Source organism: Fulmarus glacialis, unplaced genomic scaffold (assembly GCF_000690835.1).
Source record: "Fulmarus glacialis isolate BGI_N327 unplaced genomic scaffold, ASM69083v1 scaffold24352, whole genome shotgun sequence".
Classification (NCBI taxonomy): domain Eukaryota; kingdom Metazoa; phylum Chordata; class Aves; order Procellariiformes; family Procellariidae; genus Fulmarus; species Fulmarus glacialis.
In genome coordinates this window covers 44,085-63,046 of record NW_009197790.1, presented here as the reverse complement: position 1 = coordinate 63,046, position 18,962 = coordinate 44,085, and the positions used below count along the sequence as shown (strand labels likewise).

At 36.8% G+C, this 18,962-nt stretch overlaps 1 protein-coding gene across 1 annotated transcript in view; it reads left to right on the top strand.

Moving 5' to 3' along the window:
- Positions 1-18,962, top strand: part of LOC104073032 (peripheral plasma membrane protein CASK-like) — a gene marked incomplete at its 5' end in the record, with an annotated part of 94,208 nt that overhangs the window by 33,691 nt on the left and 41,555 nt on the right. The window contains 5 exon segments of the mRNA XM_009572679.1: positions 5,932-6,107; positions 8,286-8,408; positions 10,863-10,946; positions 12,541-12,640; positions 17,918-17,935. Of these exon segments, the coding sequence (XP_009570974.1) occupies positions 5,932-6,107; positions 8,286-8,408; positions 10,863-10,946; positions 12,541-12,640; positions 17,918-17,935 (501 nt within the window).

Below are 18,962 nucleotides of genomic sequence, written 5' to 3'. Positions count from 1 at the left end.
TTCTTCTTACATACAGATACAACTAAAAATCATGTGTGTATGCATGCATGCAATATTTATTTAAATAAAATAATATTATTTTTTCATGGGCAGTCATTTGAATAGATCCATGAGTGTTCTTATATCCTGAAGAATAAAAGAGCTGTGGAAGGCAGAAGTTATTTATTAAAGAGAGAAAAATGCCTTTGCTTACTGTTCTTTCTCACACTGCCTCCAAAAAGATGCAAAGCTTCTCCCAAAACACCAAAGAAAATTCAAAAGCTTCTGAAATATTTTAAAACAATTGAACTGTTGAGAACAATTTTAAAATTTTACAGTGGACGTGTAGAAGGCAAATTTTCTACTAGATAATTTTCAGCAAAAGTGGTACTTGGTCTAAAGAGCAGTGAGTATCCATGATTTTAGAAAACTTTGCTGTCTATAGATTTTGCTTATCCTGTTACTGATATTCACCTTACAGTTCTTATAGTTGCAACATAGGAAAAATCTCTATCTATGTAAGTTCATGTGTGCACTCCATTCATTTTGCTGAGCTAAGTGCAGCTCAGAAGTGCAGCTCAGCACTCCTTGCTCAGGTCAGTTTTTAGAATAACCTCGAAGTCATCATTTGCTCCTTTGATGAACCCAGTGAAGTGGTTAGTTGTCACGAGGATGACAGCTGCCCCAGAAACTACTTTAGCCTTTTTAAGTTGCTAGTACATACATACACATATATAAGCATTTTTTTACCTTGTTTAACTGGACAGTTTGATGTCAACCAATTAAGTTTCTGTTTGTTCTGGGTTTGCTTTTTCATGGAGATGAAATTGTGATTTCCACCACCATCACCATCCTCCCATCTAAAGTATCAGGATCTTGTAATTTGCACTAAAAAGGTTATGAAACCAAATAATTCTGTAATTATTTTCACTAATTATAATCTAGCAGTGGTAAATGGCAGGATTTTATTGAGTTAGCCTAGCCTTCTTTATAATTTCTTTTGTATTTATGGAGTTCTCATTTTAAATTTAAAAGTGAGTATTAAGGTTTAGTAGTACTGATTTTTCAGCATGCTATTAAGTAACATCCATTTTTCATCTAGTTTATAGCAGCAGTCTGTTGGGGTCTTAAAAAGCTGTGTAGAATGTTACCTGTTACTGAACTAGTTTAGTCCTTCTGCTTAACATCAAGCAGTTCATTAAAGTGGATTTTTATGGTATACTGGTTTTGAGCCAGGGCAACAAAGATCCAGTTTTTCTGCCTGTGATCTAAGTTGTTCAACTTCCAAGGGAGGAGAAGGAGAATTTGGGATGATGAGAGGAGGACAGTGTTTTTTAACCATAACCGTGAAGTCTGTCAGTTTGTCTGTAAGAGCTCTTGAGTACTAAGTAAACATGCAGCCTCACATTCTGATGTGATGTCAGCAGTTAAAGCAAAATAGGAATCCTGAAGAATCAAGAGGCTATAATTTGTCTGTTGTCACATAGAGAGTAGGAAATAAACCTCAAGAAGCTTGTTGTGTTAGGAAAAAATGTGTCTATGGAAAAAAATTATAATATGATGAAGGTCATTGATAATGAACAGAGTGCTGGCAGTGGATGGCTACTGCGTAAGAAATGCTTGCATATTATGTTTTGTCTGCAATTTTGATAAGTGTACTGTTGCAAGTTATGTTTGCTACTTGTTGATATTCAGTAGTTTTGTAAGTATTTTTGTATTCTCTAGCCCTGTGGTCAGGAAGTGGAGGGGGAAAGGAAATCTGAAATTGTTGTCCACCATCAAGACCCTGCTTTGCAAAATTTAGGGAAGCAGATTAATGCTCAGAAACTGTTCTGTTCTGCATATATTTATGAGTGCGTATAAATAATGAAGGATTTTTCTTGCTTATCAATTTCTGCCAAGTAATTTTAATTTGAAATGTTATTTGCTGAAGGGGAGAAGGAAGCAAAAAAATATGCACTTTTGATACTCTCTTGACACTGTAGATTACTCACTTTATACAGCCCATGATTAAATCAGGTAAGGTGATATTTGAAACTAAAAATGAAAGAAACAAGCTATACCTTTGGAGGAAGACCATCTTATTTCTCCCCATTTAATCAGTATGCTGTATGTTAATTCCAGCATAACCATGTGTGGTGGGTTGATCTTGGCTAAGGGCCAAAGTCCCCCCAGCTGCTTACTCACTCCCCCTCCTCAGCAGAGCAGGGGGAGAAAATAGGACAAAAAAACTCATGGGTTGAGGTAAATACATGCAAACTGCTTACCAGTTACCATCACAGGTAAAACAGACTTGACTTGGGGAAAACCGGTTTAATTTATTGCCAATTCAAATAGATTTGGGTAGTGGGAAACAAAGACAAAAATGAAAACACTATCTCCCCTCCTCCCCTTCACTCCCTGAGTGAAGGCTCAGCTTCACTCCTTTGCTCCTGACTCCCTTATCCCCCAGCCCCGAGTGGTGCAGAGGGATGGGGAATGGGAGGCTGTGGTCAGTCCATAGCAGCCTCTCTCTGCTGTGCCTTCTTCCTCACACTTTTCTCCTTCTTCAGCGTGGGTCCTCCCATGGGCTGTAGTCCTTCAGGACAAGCCTGCTCCTGCGTGGGTCCTCCACAGGCCGCAGTTCCTTCAGGGAATATCCATCTGCTCCACCATGGGGTCCTCCATGGGCTGCAGGGTGGATACCTGCTCTGGTGCGGGGTCCTCCAGGGGCTGCCAGAGCGTACCTGCTCCACCGTGGCCTCTCCAGGGGCTGCAAGGGAATCTCTGCTGGAGCACCTCTTCCACTTCTTCCTGCTCTCACCTTGGTGCTCACGGGCTGTTTCTCACACTTTTCCCCATACTCCTCACTGCTGGGCAATGTTTTTCCCTTTCTTACACACACTTTCCCTGAGGCACCACCATCTTGGGCTCAGCTGTGCCCTGCCGTGGGTCCATTTGAACCAGCTGTGTCCAGCACGGGGCAGCCCCAGCCTCTCCTCACAGAGACCATCCCTGCAGCCCCCCTGCTGCCAGCACCTTGACACCTGAACACCTACACGCAGTAATGCTATTGTATTGCTTATGTAGCATGTGTTGCTGCTAGATATGCTATTTTACACCATAGAAGAAAATGTAGGATGGGTACTTGTTTGCAAGGACACGTTTTCCTCAGAACAAGACGTTCTATAGGTCGGCCTTTGCTGTACTGCAAATGCCCAGCAGACTTAAATGCATTGGCAAAAAAAAACCCAAACCTTTAGGTCTACTTCTCACAGCATATAGTCCTTTTTTTACCATGTTCATCTCTGCAATTGCTTACCTAAACCACAAAGAAGGTCCCAAGCTGAGAGGAGTGGCACATAATTATTGGAAGTACACATTAAATCAACTTAGATATAACTTGATATATAGGATTCTTAGTTTCATTAACTGCTTGATCCAGATGACTGTATATCTCCCTGAAGTTTAATGCCTCTTTTAAATAGCTTTTTCCTTGTGAAATGTTGTCTTCTAGTGATTTCTGTTGTTTGTCTTTTGAGTAATCACTTTTCTCTAGACTTGCCAGATTTCTTAACAGCAGTTAGAAAGCCTGGTAGGAAGGCAGAATCTTCAGGGTATATATGATTTTCCATTCATGTTGATAAAAAATATTTGAACAAGCTTTATTACCACGAATGGTTTTTTTCAATGTGTAAGAAAGGTTACACCTGCTCCAAAATGGGTTCCTCTGCACCCAAATGCCAGGAAGTTTACTACTGAGATAAAAACAAGACTTGGGTAAGCCAGGCTGCTCTGCGGTCTTGCATGATGTCGTCTGTACTAAAGATTTCCAGACTGTGGTATGCATGAGCAATTTAAGTGATATACAAATACTGTTTGAACAGGCAGGTGTTGCTGCTTATGTACATGCATAGCCTGATACAGAGCTGGAAATGTTGATGCTTTTGCTGTTGCAAATGATGGCATCTTAGGGGGGAAAAAGTTAGGAAACCCTTATAGATACAGATTTGTAGGCACATGAAAAAAAAAAAAAGGCAAAGACCCCAGAGTTCTCAGCAACTTGGGCATACTGGATATATATACTTTCAATTTTCCTTCCCTTCACCGTCACCAGGCATCTAAAAGAGGGAGACTTTGGGTCACCTAAGGAGATAATTCTTCCCCTCATGTTTGTGAGCTTGAAGATTTGGCTTTGAGGTTTATCAGTTAGGCTGAAAGATACCTCATAAGCCTATAAATTGCGTATAACCAACAAGAAGAATTAGTAATCTTTCCTCATGTCCATCTCTGTCTTTCTCTGTCCAGAGTAAATATCCTTCCTCTTCCCCCAGTGATATGAGGGATGAGCCGGACTTGCAGCATCCTGTTGGTTTACTCTTTTTTTTAGCCTGGGACGGAACTGCCCTTTTGCTATCACATCAGCCTAGTCTGCATGGACTTTTTAAGATGCTGACCTAGTTTAGTGGTGAGGTAATGTTCCTTTGTCACAGGCAGATTCCTAACATTTGTTTGGCAGAGGGATTGCCTCATAAACTGGGAATGAAAAGGTTTAACGCAAAGCCAGGTGAAGAAGTTTGACAATGGTGTTGTTTCTCCTTAATATAGTATGGTGAAAAAGCTACTGTCTTTTTGTCAAATTTTTAATCCTTGTAGATGCAAAAAGGAGTGAGTGGGGACTAGTTAACAGAGCATGGTTAGATTGTATTCCTGCATTAGGTGGTATAAACGAAGGATGGTCTTAAACTGAGTAAGCTACTGCCATATAGTCTCCTAGGTGTTTGTTACCAGTGCTGTGAGCTAACTCACATTCAGATGGTGTGCAGGATAAGCTAGTCTAGCAAGAGCCCCTTTACAAGACCAGACTGAATTAAATACATGCCGTGCAAACACCTCGGATTCTCTAGGCTGCATTGTAAACTCTCCTAGCCAGCACAAAGGTGCTGCAGGCCTTGAATGGAGCCTCTGAAGTCCACTGTAGTATCAATGAGCAAGAATAATTTATGAAGGTGGTACAAGTGGTAACAGTTTGCTACAGATGTGGGGTTTTTTTCTTCTGTTGGTACTTGGTGGAACCAGGATAGTCCAAAGACTACAGTATTTGTAAGTGTCAGTGATGCCCTGAGCATTCAAAGCTTAATTCTTGCAAATCCTTTGCAGTGGAAGCAAAGCTTTTTACAATGGGAAACATTTATAGGGAGAGGTAAAATGTTTGTTGCTTTTATTTGGCTTAATGTGTTACACAGAAATTGAATAAAGTAATGCTAATCAGTTTACCCACTCAAAAGGTTAGCTGGTACTAAATATGTTTTGTTTCCGTTCGTGTACATTCATTACCTACCCAAAATCAGTACTGTCGCAGAACCATTACTGTGTGGCACTCATTGAAAGCACTCTGTGAAACAAATTAGCATTATCTTTTTATCTGCAGTAAGATATTATCTACTTCAAATAAGTGAACAATATATTTGCTAGCATTTTGCGTTCTTGTTGGCAGTTTCAGTAGACTGGCTAACGTTTGGGCAGAGCATCACACCAAACTACGCTCTTGCCGATTAGAGGCAGCTTTTTCAAGGAAGCGGTGTAGACTAGAGCTCTACAGTATCTTTGCACATGCTCTCTGGATAAATAACTCCTGTTTCAAAGGTTGTCCAAATTGATATTTTTACTTTTATATGGCATGTTTCACTGAAGGATCTTAGTGCTCTTATATAAGTCTTGTTTCACAGTCTGCAGGGTAGGATAGAATCTTCCTTAATTTATAAAAGTATAAATCAAGCAAAAGGGAAACTACTGATTTGTCTCACTGGATATATTTAATAAATAATAAACTTAAGGAAAAAAGAATTGTGTTAAAAGTTTAACCCATGAACAAAACTTACTAAAACTGTTTTAGTTTAATGCAGTGATACTCTTCATTTCCATGTTTGACACACATCACTTTGACTCAATTTTGTTTTTATTTCCATTTAGGACGTGTAGGAACACCTCATTTTATGGCCCCAGAAGTGGTAAAAAGGGAACCTTATGGGAAGCCTGTAGATGTTTGGGGTTGTGGCGTGATCCTTTTTATCCTGCTAAGCGGTTGTTTGCCTTTTTATGGAACCAAGGAAAGATTATTTGAAGGCATTATTAAAGGAAAATACAAGGTAAATAACAGTATACCTGAGTCCTTTTCCAGTGAGATAAGCTCTGCTGGTAAAATTTCTGGAAGTTGATTTTTGTATTTAGCCTGATTTAATTTTGAAGCTTATAGAAATTCTGCCTATCAGGAAGAGAGATGATTTTTTTCTCTGCAGTCTATCTTGTTCCTGGTGTGTTTTGTATCAATGTTAGGAATTAGAATACAGAAATATTTACTCAGCTGAAATAATAAATGGGTGCAACAACTAGCCCCTAATTGTACATTGAGCTCAGTAGCATTACATAAGGTTTAGCTGTGAGGTATAACATACTGTATGTTACATTAGGTTTATAGATCATTTAAATTTTTTAATCAACTAAAAGAACTATCACAAAGGCTGGTCATCATATTGCCTTGATTTAAAACAAAATGCATGTTACTGTAAAAGTGTAGTTACGCATTTTTCTTTTTAGTACAGTATGTAGTAAAGTGCAGCTGATGATTCAAAGGAGCCACTTGCAACTGAAAGTTCTGCATGCAAGATAAGCGTGTTTCACAACATAAGCATCCTAGAGCCATTATGGAGGCAAACTTAAAGCTTCGACTTCACTATTTTTGCAGTTTTATCGAAGATCGGTTTTGCTCTACTTTGCAACCAAGGTCATACATGAGCTGTGTATTAGCGAATTAAAGAGTGGAAGCGCCTAAAACTGTCTGATAGTGTGTAATATGGTTTAGGAAGTATGAACTTAAGAGTAGTCTGCTAAAATGTAAGTGACAGCAGTGGTGCTGTACTTGGTCAGGAGCACATTTTTCATTCTTTAAATTTTGTATTCCTAGAAACAGCAGGATTTTTCATGGCACTAGTTTTGGGATTGCATAGACTGGTAGACGTTCCACTTTCACTTTATGGAAGATTTCTTTATGGAATCTCTTAAGCAGCTAAAGCCTTCTGGAAGCATACAAGTTAACTTTTCTTTGTTTAAAAAAAAGTCACGGCCCGCACACTGTGTCTTCCAGTTCCTTTTCTGTTCCTGTTTCCACAATAAAATGTCTATTCAGTGAAAATAGTATAAGGATTTCAAAACAGTCTTGCTGCAAATTTGCAATTACCTTCATTTCATTAAAGCTGAAAAAGAAATGACAAATCACAACTATAAATGTTCATTTCATAGCTAGATAAAGTTCCTGAGTGCTCCAATTTAAAGCGATCATTTTTCATAAAGACTGGTTTTAAATAAAATGGACGTCTTTAAATAAACAGATTATAACATTGAAAAGAGTCTGGTTATAATTGTCAATTTTCGTTTAATACCTTGTAAAATTAGCAGTGTAACATCTAAATAAAACTGAAGTTCTTCATAAATTAAAGAAATACTAGAAACAGCTTAAGGATAGAATCCTTTATCTCAGAAAGTATTTTCTTACTTTAGTATGGTTTTATTGGGTGTCCCTCATCTTGACTAGTTGGACACAAACCTGCATATGCACAAGATAAAAATATATTCTAAATCATCCTTCACATTGTTGTCTCCTAAAGATACACTTCTGCTCTAAAAAGTGTTGCAATTGTTTGTATTGTTGATCACATGTCAGTATGCTTTCCTACCTGAATGGCTGAAGATGCTTAATTGTTGTAAAGTTGAAAGGAATTTATTGGGAAGAGCCACTGTCCATGATACCTGTGGGACAGGACCAGAGTAGTTCACAATAGGCATTAGCTGACTCCTTTCTTACTCAGCATCACTGGCATGAAATTGTGGGTTGATATAGATAGACTGTCATGCCATTCCTTATATTGATTTCAGGAGTAGATTTAATTTCTATATTTGTCATATGCATAGTTAACTGTCAGACAAAGGCTAATTTTTTTTTTTTTTCCTAGTGAAGGGTCTCTTTTATCTGAACAAAATGTAGCATAGGTAAAAAATTATACTGTAATTATAACATAATACCAAGGATATGTCACCTTTTATGTGATACAGTGCTCACTGTTTTCAATTTTTTATGACATTTCAATAGCAGCTAATGTACAATTTTGTAAGTTATTAAAAAACTTAGAAACTTCTTTTTACATTTATTATGAAAAAATGTTTACAAGTACCAACCACTGTTAAATCTCTGCAATTATTTTACATTAAAAGTAGGTTCTTTTCTATATTCTTATTACTAATTTAATTTCTTTTTTCTTGCTTGTAATCAGATGAATCCTAGGCAATGGAGCCATATTTCTGAAAGTGCCAAAGATCTGGTACGCCGCATGCTTATGCTGGATCCAGCAGAAAGGATAACAGTATATGAAGCACTGAATCATCCCTGGTTAAAGGTACTAAAAGCAGCTGTTTACATACCAGTTTCATCTTAAGGGAGAAAAAGATTTATTTCTTTGTTTCTTTGAACTTTTCAAAGTAGACATGACATTGTACAAAATGCGTGATAATATGCTTTAAATGCTTTGTAAGATTAGAGCCTGAGATTTTGATAATTGCCAGGCTTGAACTCTTGCTTAACAGCAAGAGCAAATTCACTTAGGCATCTTCGGCAGCATTGGAGTATAGGGAGTAGGGCTGCGTAGAATAAAGCTTGAAGAAGGTATTCTCATGTCTTTCTGTGGCTCTCAAACTCCAGAGGAGTGATTTCTGATCCCTTCTTTGCTCAGTCATATCTAGACCTTTTTCCTATTATGCATGTAGCCATGCAGTTTATTCAGTACATTATGCTACTTAACTGTCCTGCTTTCTTACATTAGATTCCTGAAATATCCCACCAGAATGAAGGAAGTATGTAGTGGTGTGTTGCTCAAAGGCTGCATAAAATTATATGGCATCTGGTAATCAAATTATTTTTCAGTGGTGGCAGAATTTACAGTACAGTTTGAGCCAGTGGAAAAATAGTTGCTGGACACTGAAGGTTAACAACAGGAGCAGGAGAATATACACCTAGCTTCTCAGCAGTCCCTTTAATAAGCTGTGCTAAACATTGGAGTTTATGAATGGTGGGTGTACTGCAGATTTAAAAGGTGGCAAGTACTGGTTCAGAGCATTGTATTTTCTTTGGCAGAAACTGATGAATTAACTATTTTTTTTTGTTTCTTTTCTTGTTTCTCCCCTGTTTCTTTTCTATAGTGTGGGCCCAGGGTAGAGAGAGTCATAGTATCTTTAAACTTAAACAGGGCACTTACTTGGAAAGGGTGCTATTCTGGTGTCTGCTCCTGGACTGTTCATATGTTCTACATTAGACAATATTGACAAAAAAAAAACCAACCGCACAAAAAAAGAACCTGGGAAGCACAGGCTTGTATGTTCTTCTTCTCCCTCCCAAGTAAATGGTCTAACTACTAGTGAATGGAGTCGTTCTTCCACTTCTCTGCTCCCTTTCTGGCACTGACTCTTGTATTCCAAGCTGCAGAATGGTCTAGCTTATAAAAGGAGGGCAGGAGTGTGCGCCTCTTGGGAATAACAGCGGTTAAGGCACTCTTCTGAATATTGGGAAACTGCGGGTTCAAACCTTTCCACTCAAAAGGAGCCAAAGTTCCGACTATTTATCTGGGGCATACCTAGTGCATCAAATATTTCAAAGAGCATAGGAATGGACACCATGTTTGGGAATCCCAAACGATCATACTCAAATGATTGAGTCTGTGGTAAACACAGGTGATCTGGTTTTGCCTGCTTGTAATTTGACTTTTTCCTCACTTTGTGAGCTTACCCACATTTAGATGCCAAAGCAAGGGTTTTGTTGAGGGTTATTTTGGCAGAAAACTTTGCCATTTTTGTTGTTTGAGCAACTAAGCCAATTAGGCTTTTTAAAAAGATAATTCTGTAATGCGAATGCGCTAGTTCTGCCTATATAGCATAGCACTTTTGATGTCTGTAGTCTCTTTCGGATTTGCCGTTATTTGTTGAAAGACAAGCAAGGGAAGAGATTATTTAGTTTGAGACAACTTTGTTTCAAAGCTTGGGCCAGCATTCTGTCACTCAGTCCTCTCTTATTTTTGCCTATGATAAACTGCCTTCCCTCCTGACTCAGAATTTTCTTCTAAACCATTTATATATAGCAGCCAAATACAGCGTGAGACAGAGACATTTTTAGTGCTGTAGAGAGACTGAATTACTTCTGCCAGTGATTTCACTCCGATTCAGGAGATGCATGCGATAAACATTACATTAAATTAATAAGTGTATGTAGCTTTTGTGATGATTTGGGGCAGGGGAAGAAAGTAACTGCTGCAAGTTCTGCCCCCACTGCCTGCTGTTCATTGGCAAATTTTTTGTTTGCATCTACAATGGAGAATTTTTCCTCTAAGTTAGCACCTGGTGTCACCAGCCATCAAGCTGGCACTTCCTGCTCTGTTGGACATGTACCCCATCTCCCAAGCTTACCTGAAGTATCAAGCACCCCTTAAAAGAATGCTTGAACACGTTGCTTCACTGGGATTTGTGAACCACAAGAAGCAGAACTACTTTGTGCTTGCCAGCTTCAAAGTTCAATGCTAGCCACAGACTGACTAACAACACAACAGTAAAACAAAATGCTAGGGTCTTACTACAAAGTGGGAAACAAAATTACAAAAAGAAAATATCCCTTGCCCAAGTTAAGAATTCTTTCAAAATATTTTAATCCCTCTCAGTTTCTTGAAGTTTTCCTTGAAGTTTTCCTCATTCTCCTTAGGATACTTATTAGCTGGTACATTTCGTCTAGTTTCTTAATGTCGAGAGAATATTAAGAGCTTGTATTTAATGTTTCTTTTGTTTTGTTTTTTTTTATGGGTTTTTTTAAGGAGAGAGATCGCTATGCATACAAGATTCATCTTCCAGAAACAGTAGAACAATTGAGAAAATTCAATGCAAGACGAAAACTAAAGGTAAAATGAATGTAATGTTAAAACAATATAATTATGTAACTTGAATTTTGTGTGATACTTCATTCATTTTAAAAGTTCTAAGAGAAATCTATGTTCTGAAGTCAGCAATAAAATAAAAAGTTGAAACAGGCCTTCACAGTTGTTTATTGCAATGATGCCTTGTTGAGGGTGTTCATTTCTTAGTGCATAGTTTTCAAACTAAATTTCAGCACAAGTTGTCTGGTATCAACCAAGGTGTGTAGGAGGTCTTCATCTTAAATTAGTTCAGTAATTCTGTGTAATATGAGTTACTGGAGAGGAGAGAATAGTACAATGGCTTCTGTTATTATTGTGTTATGTTTATAATAAAAGGAACATGATAATGTTTTAATGTCTTTTTTTAAGAAGAGCAAAGATGTATTCTTCAGTTTATCCCCTTTATGTTGAACTATACACAAGATTATTTCTCAGCCGTATTGAAAAGAAAGTTAACATTTTAGCCCAAAACAACATGGTTTCCCTTCAGTTCCTATCTTGGAAAGTTTAACAGAAACATTTTTAAATTCACTGAAAGGTTGAGAAAATTTTAACAGAAACATGCAGCATTACAATTCATGAGGGTTTTTTTTTATAATTTGTAATAAAACACAGAATCAGATGTACACGCTGAGTTGCTGCTTTGCAAAAGTTTAGTGTAGCTACAAAAACAACTAATGATTAAGATGCAACAATTGCCGTAGTTCATGATAAACAGTGCTTTCTCTTAGGTGGTTTGTATGTCCAGGTAATGCTTTCATTAAAATGTTAGCTAGTACATTTTAGAATATGACCTGTTTTCCTGCTCTAGATGCAGTTTCAGGTAGTTTACAGATTCCTTCCTGGGGAGGCCACTATATTTAATCCCCTGAGAGCTTTTATACCTGTGCTGTTTGTTTTCTACCATTTTAGACAAAGCACTGTTCTGCAGAATGTTTCCTGAAATTTTTTGTTGTCCATTTTGCCTACTGCCACAACTGTAAGACATTAAAACCTGGGTGGTTAAACTGTAATTTACTTGAACAAGTTAATATATGTCAGAGCAGATAACCATTTTTCTGGCTTCCCATGTAACACTCATTCTGGGAGTCTGAGATTATTACATTTTCATATAGATGTATTATGGATGTCAAATATCCTACTGCTGTCAGTGTCAGATTCTGACAATTTCTCAAATAACAACATACTGTGTTGCTTTAAAGAGTGAATTTTTATACTTGCTAAGCCACCCAGTCTAGTTTTAGAAAGAAATTAGTTATTTTGTTTACATCGTACTGTGGAAATTTATGCCTCACACTTACTATTTTTAAATGCTTTCCCATAAAGAATTGTTCTCATTAATCCCCTCGCAAAGAATGTATTTACTGTTTATTAGAGTAGTGTTTGACCAGCTCATCTGTTAGATATGGTCACTGGTAACAGTGAAGCAGAGCTGAAGACAATAAAATTTATTTATTCTTCAGTGAGAAGGTCAACACAACACAAAAGAGTCCTCGGGAGATTGAGTGATCCAAGGTGTCTGGAAATGTTTCATAGTCCTTCTTTGTGTAATTTAGACTTTGTGGGTATTTTTATTCAGGGGGCAGTACTAGCAGCTGTGTCAAGCCACAAATTCAATTCTTTCTATGGTGACCCCCCTGAAGAGCTGCCAGACTTCTCTGAAGACCCCACCTCCTCAGGTATTTTAACAGAAAGTATATTTACTGCAGTCAACCTGTCTTAATTTTATACTGACTAGAGTACCAATTATTTACTAATTTCTCATGATTTCATAAAGTTGCATATTAAGTTAACGTTTAAATGTGAAAGCATAAATAATTTTCAGTCATAATGGTGTTAGTGACTGGAGAAAATAGACAAAATCTCTGCACAGTTGTAAGTTTCTACAGAAATTGTGTCTGATTTTTTTATTTGTTGTATGTACATTTAATTACAAATAGTGCTATAACCTCATATTTCTCTTTATATTACGTAAGTGTAAAAGCTTATTGAAATTTTGTCTTGAATTCTTAGGCAGGAGCAAGGTTCTCGTACCTTACTAATAGTTATTTATAAAAAGAAACCATTGTGTACCAGAGTTTCTTGACGTCCTGTTTTAGAGAACAGTATGATTAAGATGTCTCCTCTTTAAAGCACACTGGACAGTATTTCTGATAACTATAATCCAGACCCCCAAATCTTCAGAGAGACACAATATGTGTACTTCAAGGACTTCCCAACATACTTCAAAGGGGAAGATAATACCTTTGCTGTGCTGTAAGCATGTAGCTGGGCCTTAGGCAGGACAGTGATCTTACTCCAAGCAGTCCTTTTGTCCTCACCCCATATTCAGGAATTTAAATAACCTGGCAATCCCTATACTAACACAGCCCTGTCATAGTTACGTATCTTAATTTTGACATAACATTACTCACAACATTTGCAGTGCAAAAGTCTGGGTTAGTCTATCTGACCTAAAATGAGGATTTAGGATCAAGTTAAATAAACTTTTAAGAAAAATCTAAGGCCAATAAGACTCTTTCTTTTATTTTTCTAAACAACTAAGTAGTATTGGCAGAATATTTTAGCTATACACTGAGTTTACTAGAAGACATTTCAGGAACTTAATTACATGTGCTGAACTGCTGTGTGATAATTCTCTTTCCCAATATTTTTATAGGTGAGAAAATTACTTATTGACTGCATATATTAAGTGTCCCTTTTCTGCTCTTTCATATGAGCAAGTAATTTTTATAAATTATTTCTATGTTACTAATACAGGAATTGGAGGCAAATTTTTTTGTTGATATTCTTAGATTTCACTTCTTGGAATTCAAGTTTGAGTACTTAAACTAAAAGATTGCTTCGTCCTTAGAGATGCACACTGCTTGTAATTTCCACAGAAGTGAATGGGAATCTCAGATCATTTATTGCAAATGGGTAATCACAGCCTCATGGCTTAACTTCAGGCAGCCAGCTTTTGAATACTTGATGTTCTTGTAAGTAAGGATCCGTATATTCTTTTAAAGAAAGAATAAGTTGGTTTTACTTCACCCAGAATTACTTGCAGTGCTTTAATTTTTGTTTCCAGCTACTTCCCCCATTTCAATAAAACGAATAGGCCACCAACATGATTGGCAGTGGCAACTTTCCTAATCTAAAAACTGCAGTTCCTCTTTCCAGTTTCAGTCTCACATCAACAGGTCATGTGTCTTCCTCATAGGGTGATGTAATTGCAGATATCAGTACACAGCAAAGGTACAAGTTCTATTTTTTCTGCTCACAGAATACATGAATCCAGTACACATGTAAATTCTACAGAATATCGGCGCTGGATCCACTGTTATCTTATCCACTGTTCATCTCTGAAATAGCTGAAACAATAGCTTAGATTTCTCAGGAAAGCGCAGTTGTTCTCTAAAATAACGTTGTTGATCTCACTGATGGGAGATCACAGTGATCAGGAAACCATACTAAGTGGGTAGTTTTCACGATGTTTCCCTGACTGACTACATTAGCTGATAAAATATCTAATATGTCAGGATAAACACTGAGGCTTGCAAGAAAAGATACTGTGATTTTCAGCTTCTGAAATTGCTATATACAGAAATCTATTTTGTTTCCTCTTCAGAAGTACACTAATAAAGTTTTCAAATATTTCGAGCTTGTAAAGATAGGTTCTCGTGATGGTTCTAAAGTGAACTAGTTTGTAGAAACTCTTGAATTGCAGTAGAAACTTGACGATCTTAGGGTTATTTAAGTTTCCTTCCTAACATCTCATAATGTTATTCCAGATCATCAACTCTAATGAAGAGCATTTAATATTTTAAATGTTGCTGCCTATTTAATCCTCCCATAAAATTTCATTAAACTTACCATTAAAATTAAATGATTTGTCAGAAATGGGGAAAGGTGGGACTCCTACTGAGATAAAGATGCAGAAATGTAAATGCTTATTAGGTTATGCAAACTGTATATCCTGTCCTCCTCCAGGTCTTTCTAAACACAGAAACAGAAAATTTCAGTTCTGACTTTTTTCCAGATTAATCTAGAGGTGTTCTTCCTCAGAATTCAGTGAACCTGGGATCGCTGGACCCTTTGAGCATCTTCCTATACTACCAGAGTAATAGCTTGGGATATGAAGGCACTATAGGTAGCAAGTCAGATGATTTTCTTGGATGCAGAATCACAAAGGGTATTTTTATCAGGGAGCTTTCTAATGAGGGTCAGCAAATTGCATAACTAAGTTAGATGGGAATGAACACAGATAAATTTCATTTGAAGTCAACCAGGTATTTTTCTGTACACATCTTCCTTTCATTCGTACAGAGTGTGTTAATAATTCTTGGTTCCCACAGCTTGTTCTGGGTGATCTACTTCCTCTTTCTTCACCAACTGTCCTCTGAAGGACTTAACTTGATCCCGCCATCATTCTGTTGGTAACATGGCAAAAGTCAGTCTTGCTGAATTTTGAGAAAGTATGATAAAGGTTTTTAGAAGGTTTTGAAAAATTAGGGACATATTTATTAAACTAAAATATTACTTTACTGCTGATAGGCTGTGTTCAGTTACTTCTTTAGTAAAGCCACTAAGCAGCTGAAATGACAAGCATCTTGCAAATGTTTTTTGCTAGAATGTAAAACATTTGACTTTCAGGTTGCCTGTCTTCAAGACATTGTAAAATGTCAATTTCCCAAGGCAGTGAATGTTTTGGGTATTTTTAATATACTGAAACAAATATAAATCAGAACTTAGCAATCAGCAGCCCTAAAGGCTCAATCTGGCACATGAGAAAAATTGGCCCAGTAGAGAGTATTTGAAGTGGACCATGAAATTAATTAGGTGCTAGAGAAATTCACATCAGTTTGCTCTCTGCTGCCCTTCCCCATCCTACTCCCTCCCCTCTCCCCCACCCTCCCTAGCTCTCCTATCACCTGATTGCACACTAGATCAAGACGGAGGATTTCCTCTGCTTGTGTCATATGCTGAGCATTTGTCCCCTAATGGAGAGTACGGAGGTATAATTTTCAAGTGTTTCGATAACAATGCCTCAGGCTGAAGAATGAACATCACCAGTGTAAAGCTTTTCATTTTTCTTCCTTTTGCTTCTTCAGCCCCCCATTCTGCAGCAGCCCAAGGAGAGGCTGTGGAATTGTTTGATGTTTTGACTTGGGAAGCTGAATTCAGGAAGACCATTTAGTTTACTTCGGAGTTTTAAGTAGATTCAGGATGTTTAGGTTTTTAGGCCGACAGTTAGAAAAGCCAATAAACTGAAGAGGTTTTTTATAACTTTGTATTTCCAAAAACCTTTTTGCAGCCACATTTTCAGAACTACTGAGTCAGTGTTAGAATTAAGCCAGCGGATAGTACATAGTCTTTGGTAAGCTGCATAACTGATTTTTAGATTAAAGCAGATCTTACCTTTTGGTTAAAGGACTTTCCCCTATAATGCCTGCTTGAATTGCTTGGTTTATAGTGCTCATATTCTGAAACGTGACTAACAAGTTTCAGAGTAGCTTTTTGCTGCAAACAGCTATAAATTCCTGTAAGGCATTTTATAATGCTGTGTTTCAGTTTGACCACAGAGAAAGCACAGCAGCATATTTTATAACAGGCTGACTGACCAAATGTACTTACTTAGCTTAGGCTAACAAATAGCACTGTTGCAGTACTTCCTGAACATTTATGTGCTTTCTGAGCTCTGTGGTAATGGTGTAAGGTGATGAATGTAGAAGGCAGGCACATCAGTGTTCCTAGCTTGTTTTCTCAAACTGCAAGGCGGAAATTTCATATGGCATTTTTATAAATGCATTTTGATATTTTGTATCAGGATTGCTGTATGTAAATTGAAATTTTCATTCTTTTTTATCTTGTTACAATCTATATTGTCATATCAAATGAGAAAGTTCTAACAGTATGAGATCTTGATTTTCAAATTTGAAAGTAATAATAATGGGAAAAAAGCTAAATCTGATAGTCTTTCAGAATGGGATCAAACAGCAAATATATGGCCAAGTTGTAAGATCACTGTTCTAACATAGATGGAACTAGCTCAACTCACAAGTTAGTCAGTGGTTAGTAATTTCATGGGATTTAGATTCCATGAAATATGGGCAATATAAGCCCATATCTTAAAAACGATCAGTCTTATCGACATGAGGAAGAAAAAAAAATACTGTTGTTATGCAAAGATTACCACTGATATTGTAAATATTTGCAAACGGTCTTGTGTAACATTTTTGAGTATGAGTGCTTGGAAAAACAACTTACATTCACCTTATAATTTACTGTTATTAATTCCTTATCTAGTATTACAGGTATAACTGACTATCAGTTTTGAGATCATGAGTTTGAGTGTTTCGAATACTCCGTTATTATCTTTATGATTTTTCAGCTATTTAGACTTTGTTCTGGTATGTTTAAATACAAAAACTTTTAAGTATATAAAGTCACTGTTAATTAAAATCAATAATAAAGTGGTTATATTTCTAAATGGTTCTCCTAATGGTTCTCACTGAAACTTTTGTAAAAAAATAGATTTCAATATAATATTGCTAAATTCTAATTAGTAAATACAAGTGTATTAATTAATATGATGTTATGCTTCGTCTGCAGTATATTGAAATAGTTTGTCAGTTCACCTTTTACAATATTATTACTTGAAATCATTTTTTGTCCATGAGTTTTTTAAAATAGTATAACCAATGTTGGAAAAAATCTGGTATTATAGATACCTAACACTGCGTACATGTGCTGCCTTCGCAATGCCAAGTGTTTGTTTTCCTCCCATCCCAGTCTGCAAGTCCCATTTGCTTCACACATAGAAACCATATTTCAAAAAAAGGCGGGGGGGGGTCTTGTCAGTTTGTTCATACTATTTTGTGGCTAAACTAGCATGCTAGGTTGCAGCTTATGAATCGCTTGTTCTGAAATCTTCATACTGTTTGTTGTTTGTCCAAATGCTGCCTTCCTACTAGGACTTCTAGCAGCAGAAAGTAGGTATCCCTTTGTTTTCCTTTAAGGCATATCATTCAGCTATGGTGTGTGTCTTTGCATGTTTAAAAATCAGCTTTCTTCTCTTCTCTTTGCTATTTTCAGTTTTAATACTGCCTGTTCAAGAAAAATAGCCAGTATGTTTTTGACTGAATCTGTCTATAACTTTGAAAGTATAATTATCCAGATGTAATATGATTTCCAGGGAATTCTGAAAGTTCTAGTTTAGAGGCAGTATTAAAATTATCTGGTTTTTTGTTTTCAATATTTGCAACACAACTGAAATAAAACTTAATTTTCATTAAATTAATAAAGGAAAAAATGGTTTGGTTTTGCGTTTTAGTTCCAAAATTAATGTTTTCCTGGACTAATGGGCTTTTTTTCCTCCTAACACTAAACATATACTGTAATACTAGTCATATATTATTTTCTTGCTATACCCTTGCATGAACTTTCTTGATCATTCTGTGTTGATGTGATACATGATATATGCATATGCATTGTGTATATGCATACACCTGATTTAAATAACTATCCAATATGTGTCTCCTTAATGAAGGAATATTACTGACATGTAGGGAGGAGATTCTGCTGCAAGTTAGCTGCATGCTTCGTGAGAGATTGAAAGCACAAGCACTTCTAAAACCTGCAGACTATACTAGACAGAGGAGGTGTGAAACATTAGACCCTTTGATACAAACCACGACCATTTCAAAACCAATGAATTCAGCATCTCAAAATACAGGCTACAAAAAGTGGGGGTTTTCCTGCAGCATTTCAAGATTTGTAGGCTAACAGTTCTTCTTCCATCCTAGGTCAGGGCAGCAAGACATACGTCCATGTCTCCATTTCTGATCAAAGTCATAGATTTTTTTTGTTGTGTTGTTGCTTGGTTCATTCTTTTGATCTTATAGGTTGTGGGGGATGTTGTTCCATGTCCTCCTATTTCCCCATCTCAGAATGCCTTTCCAGTAATGTGAGAGTGAGAACTCAGTGGATTTTTATATAGAAGTTTTGCAACGGTATTAT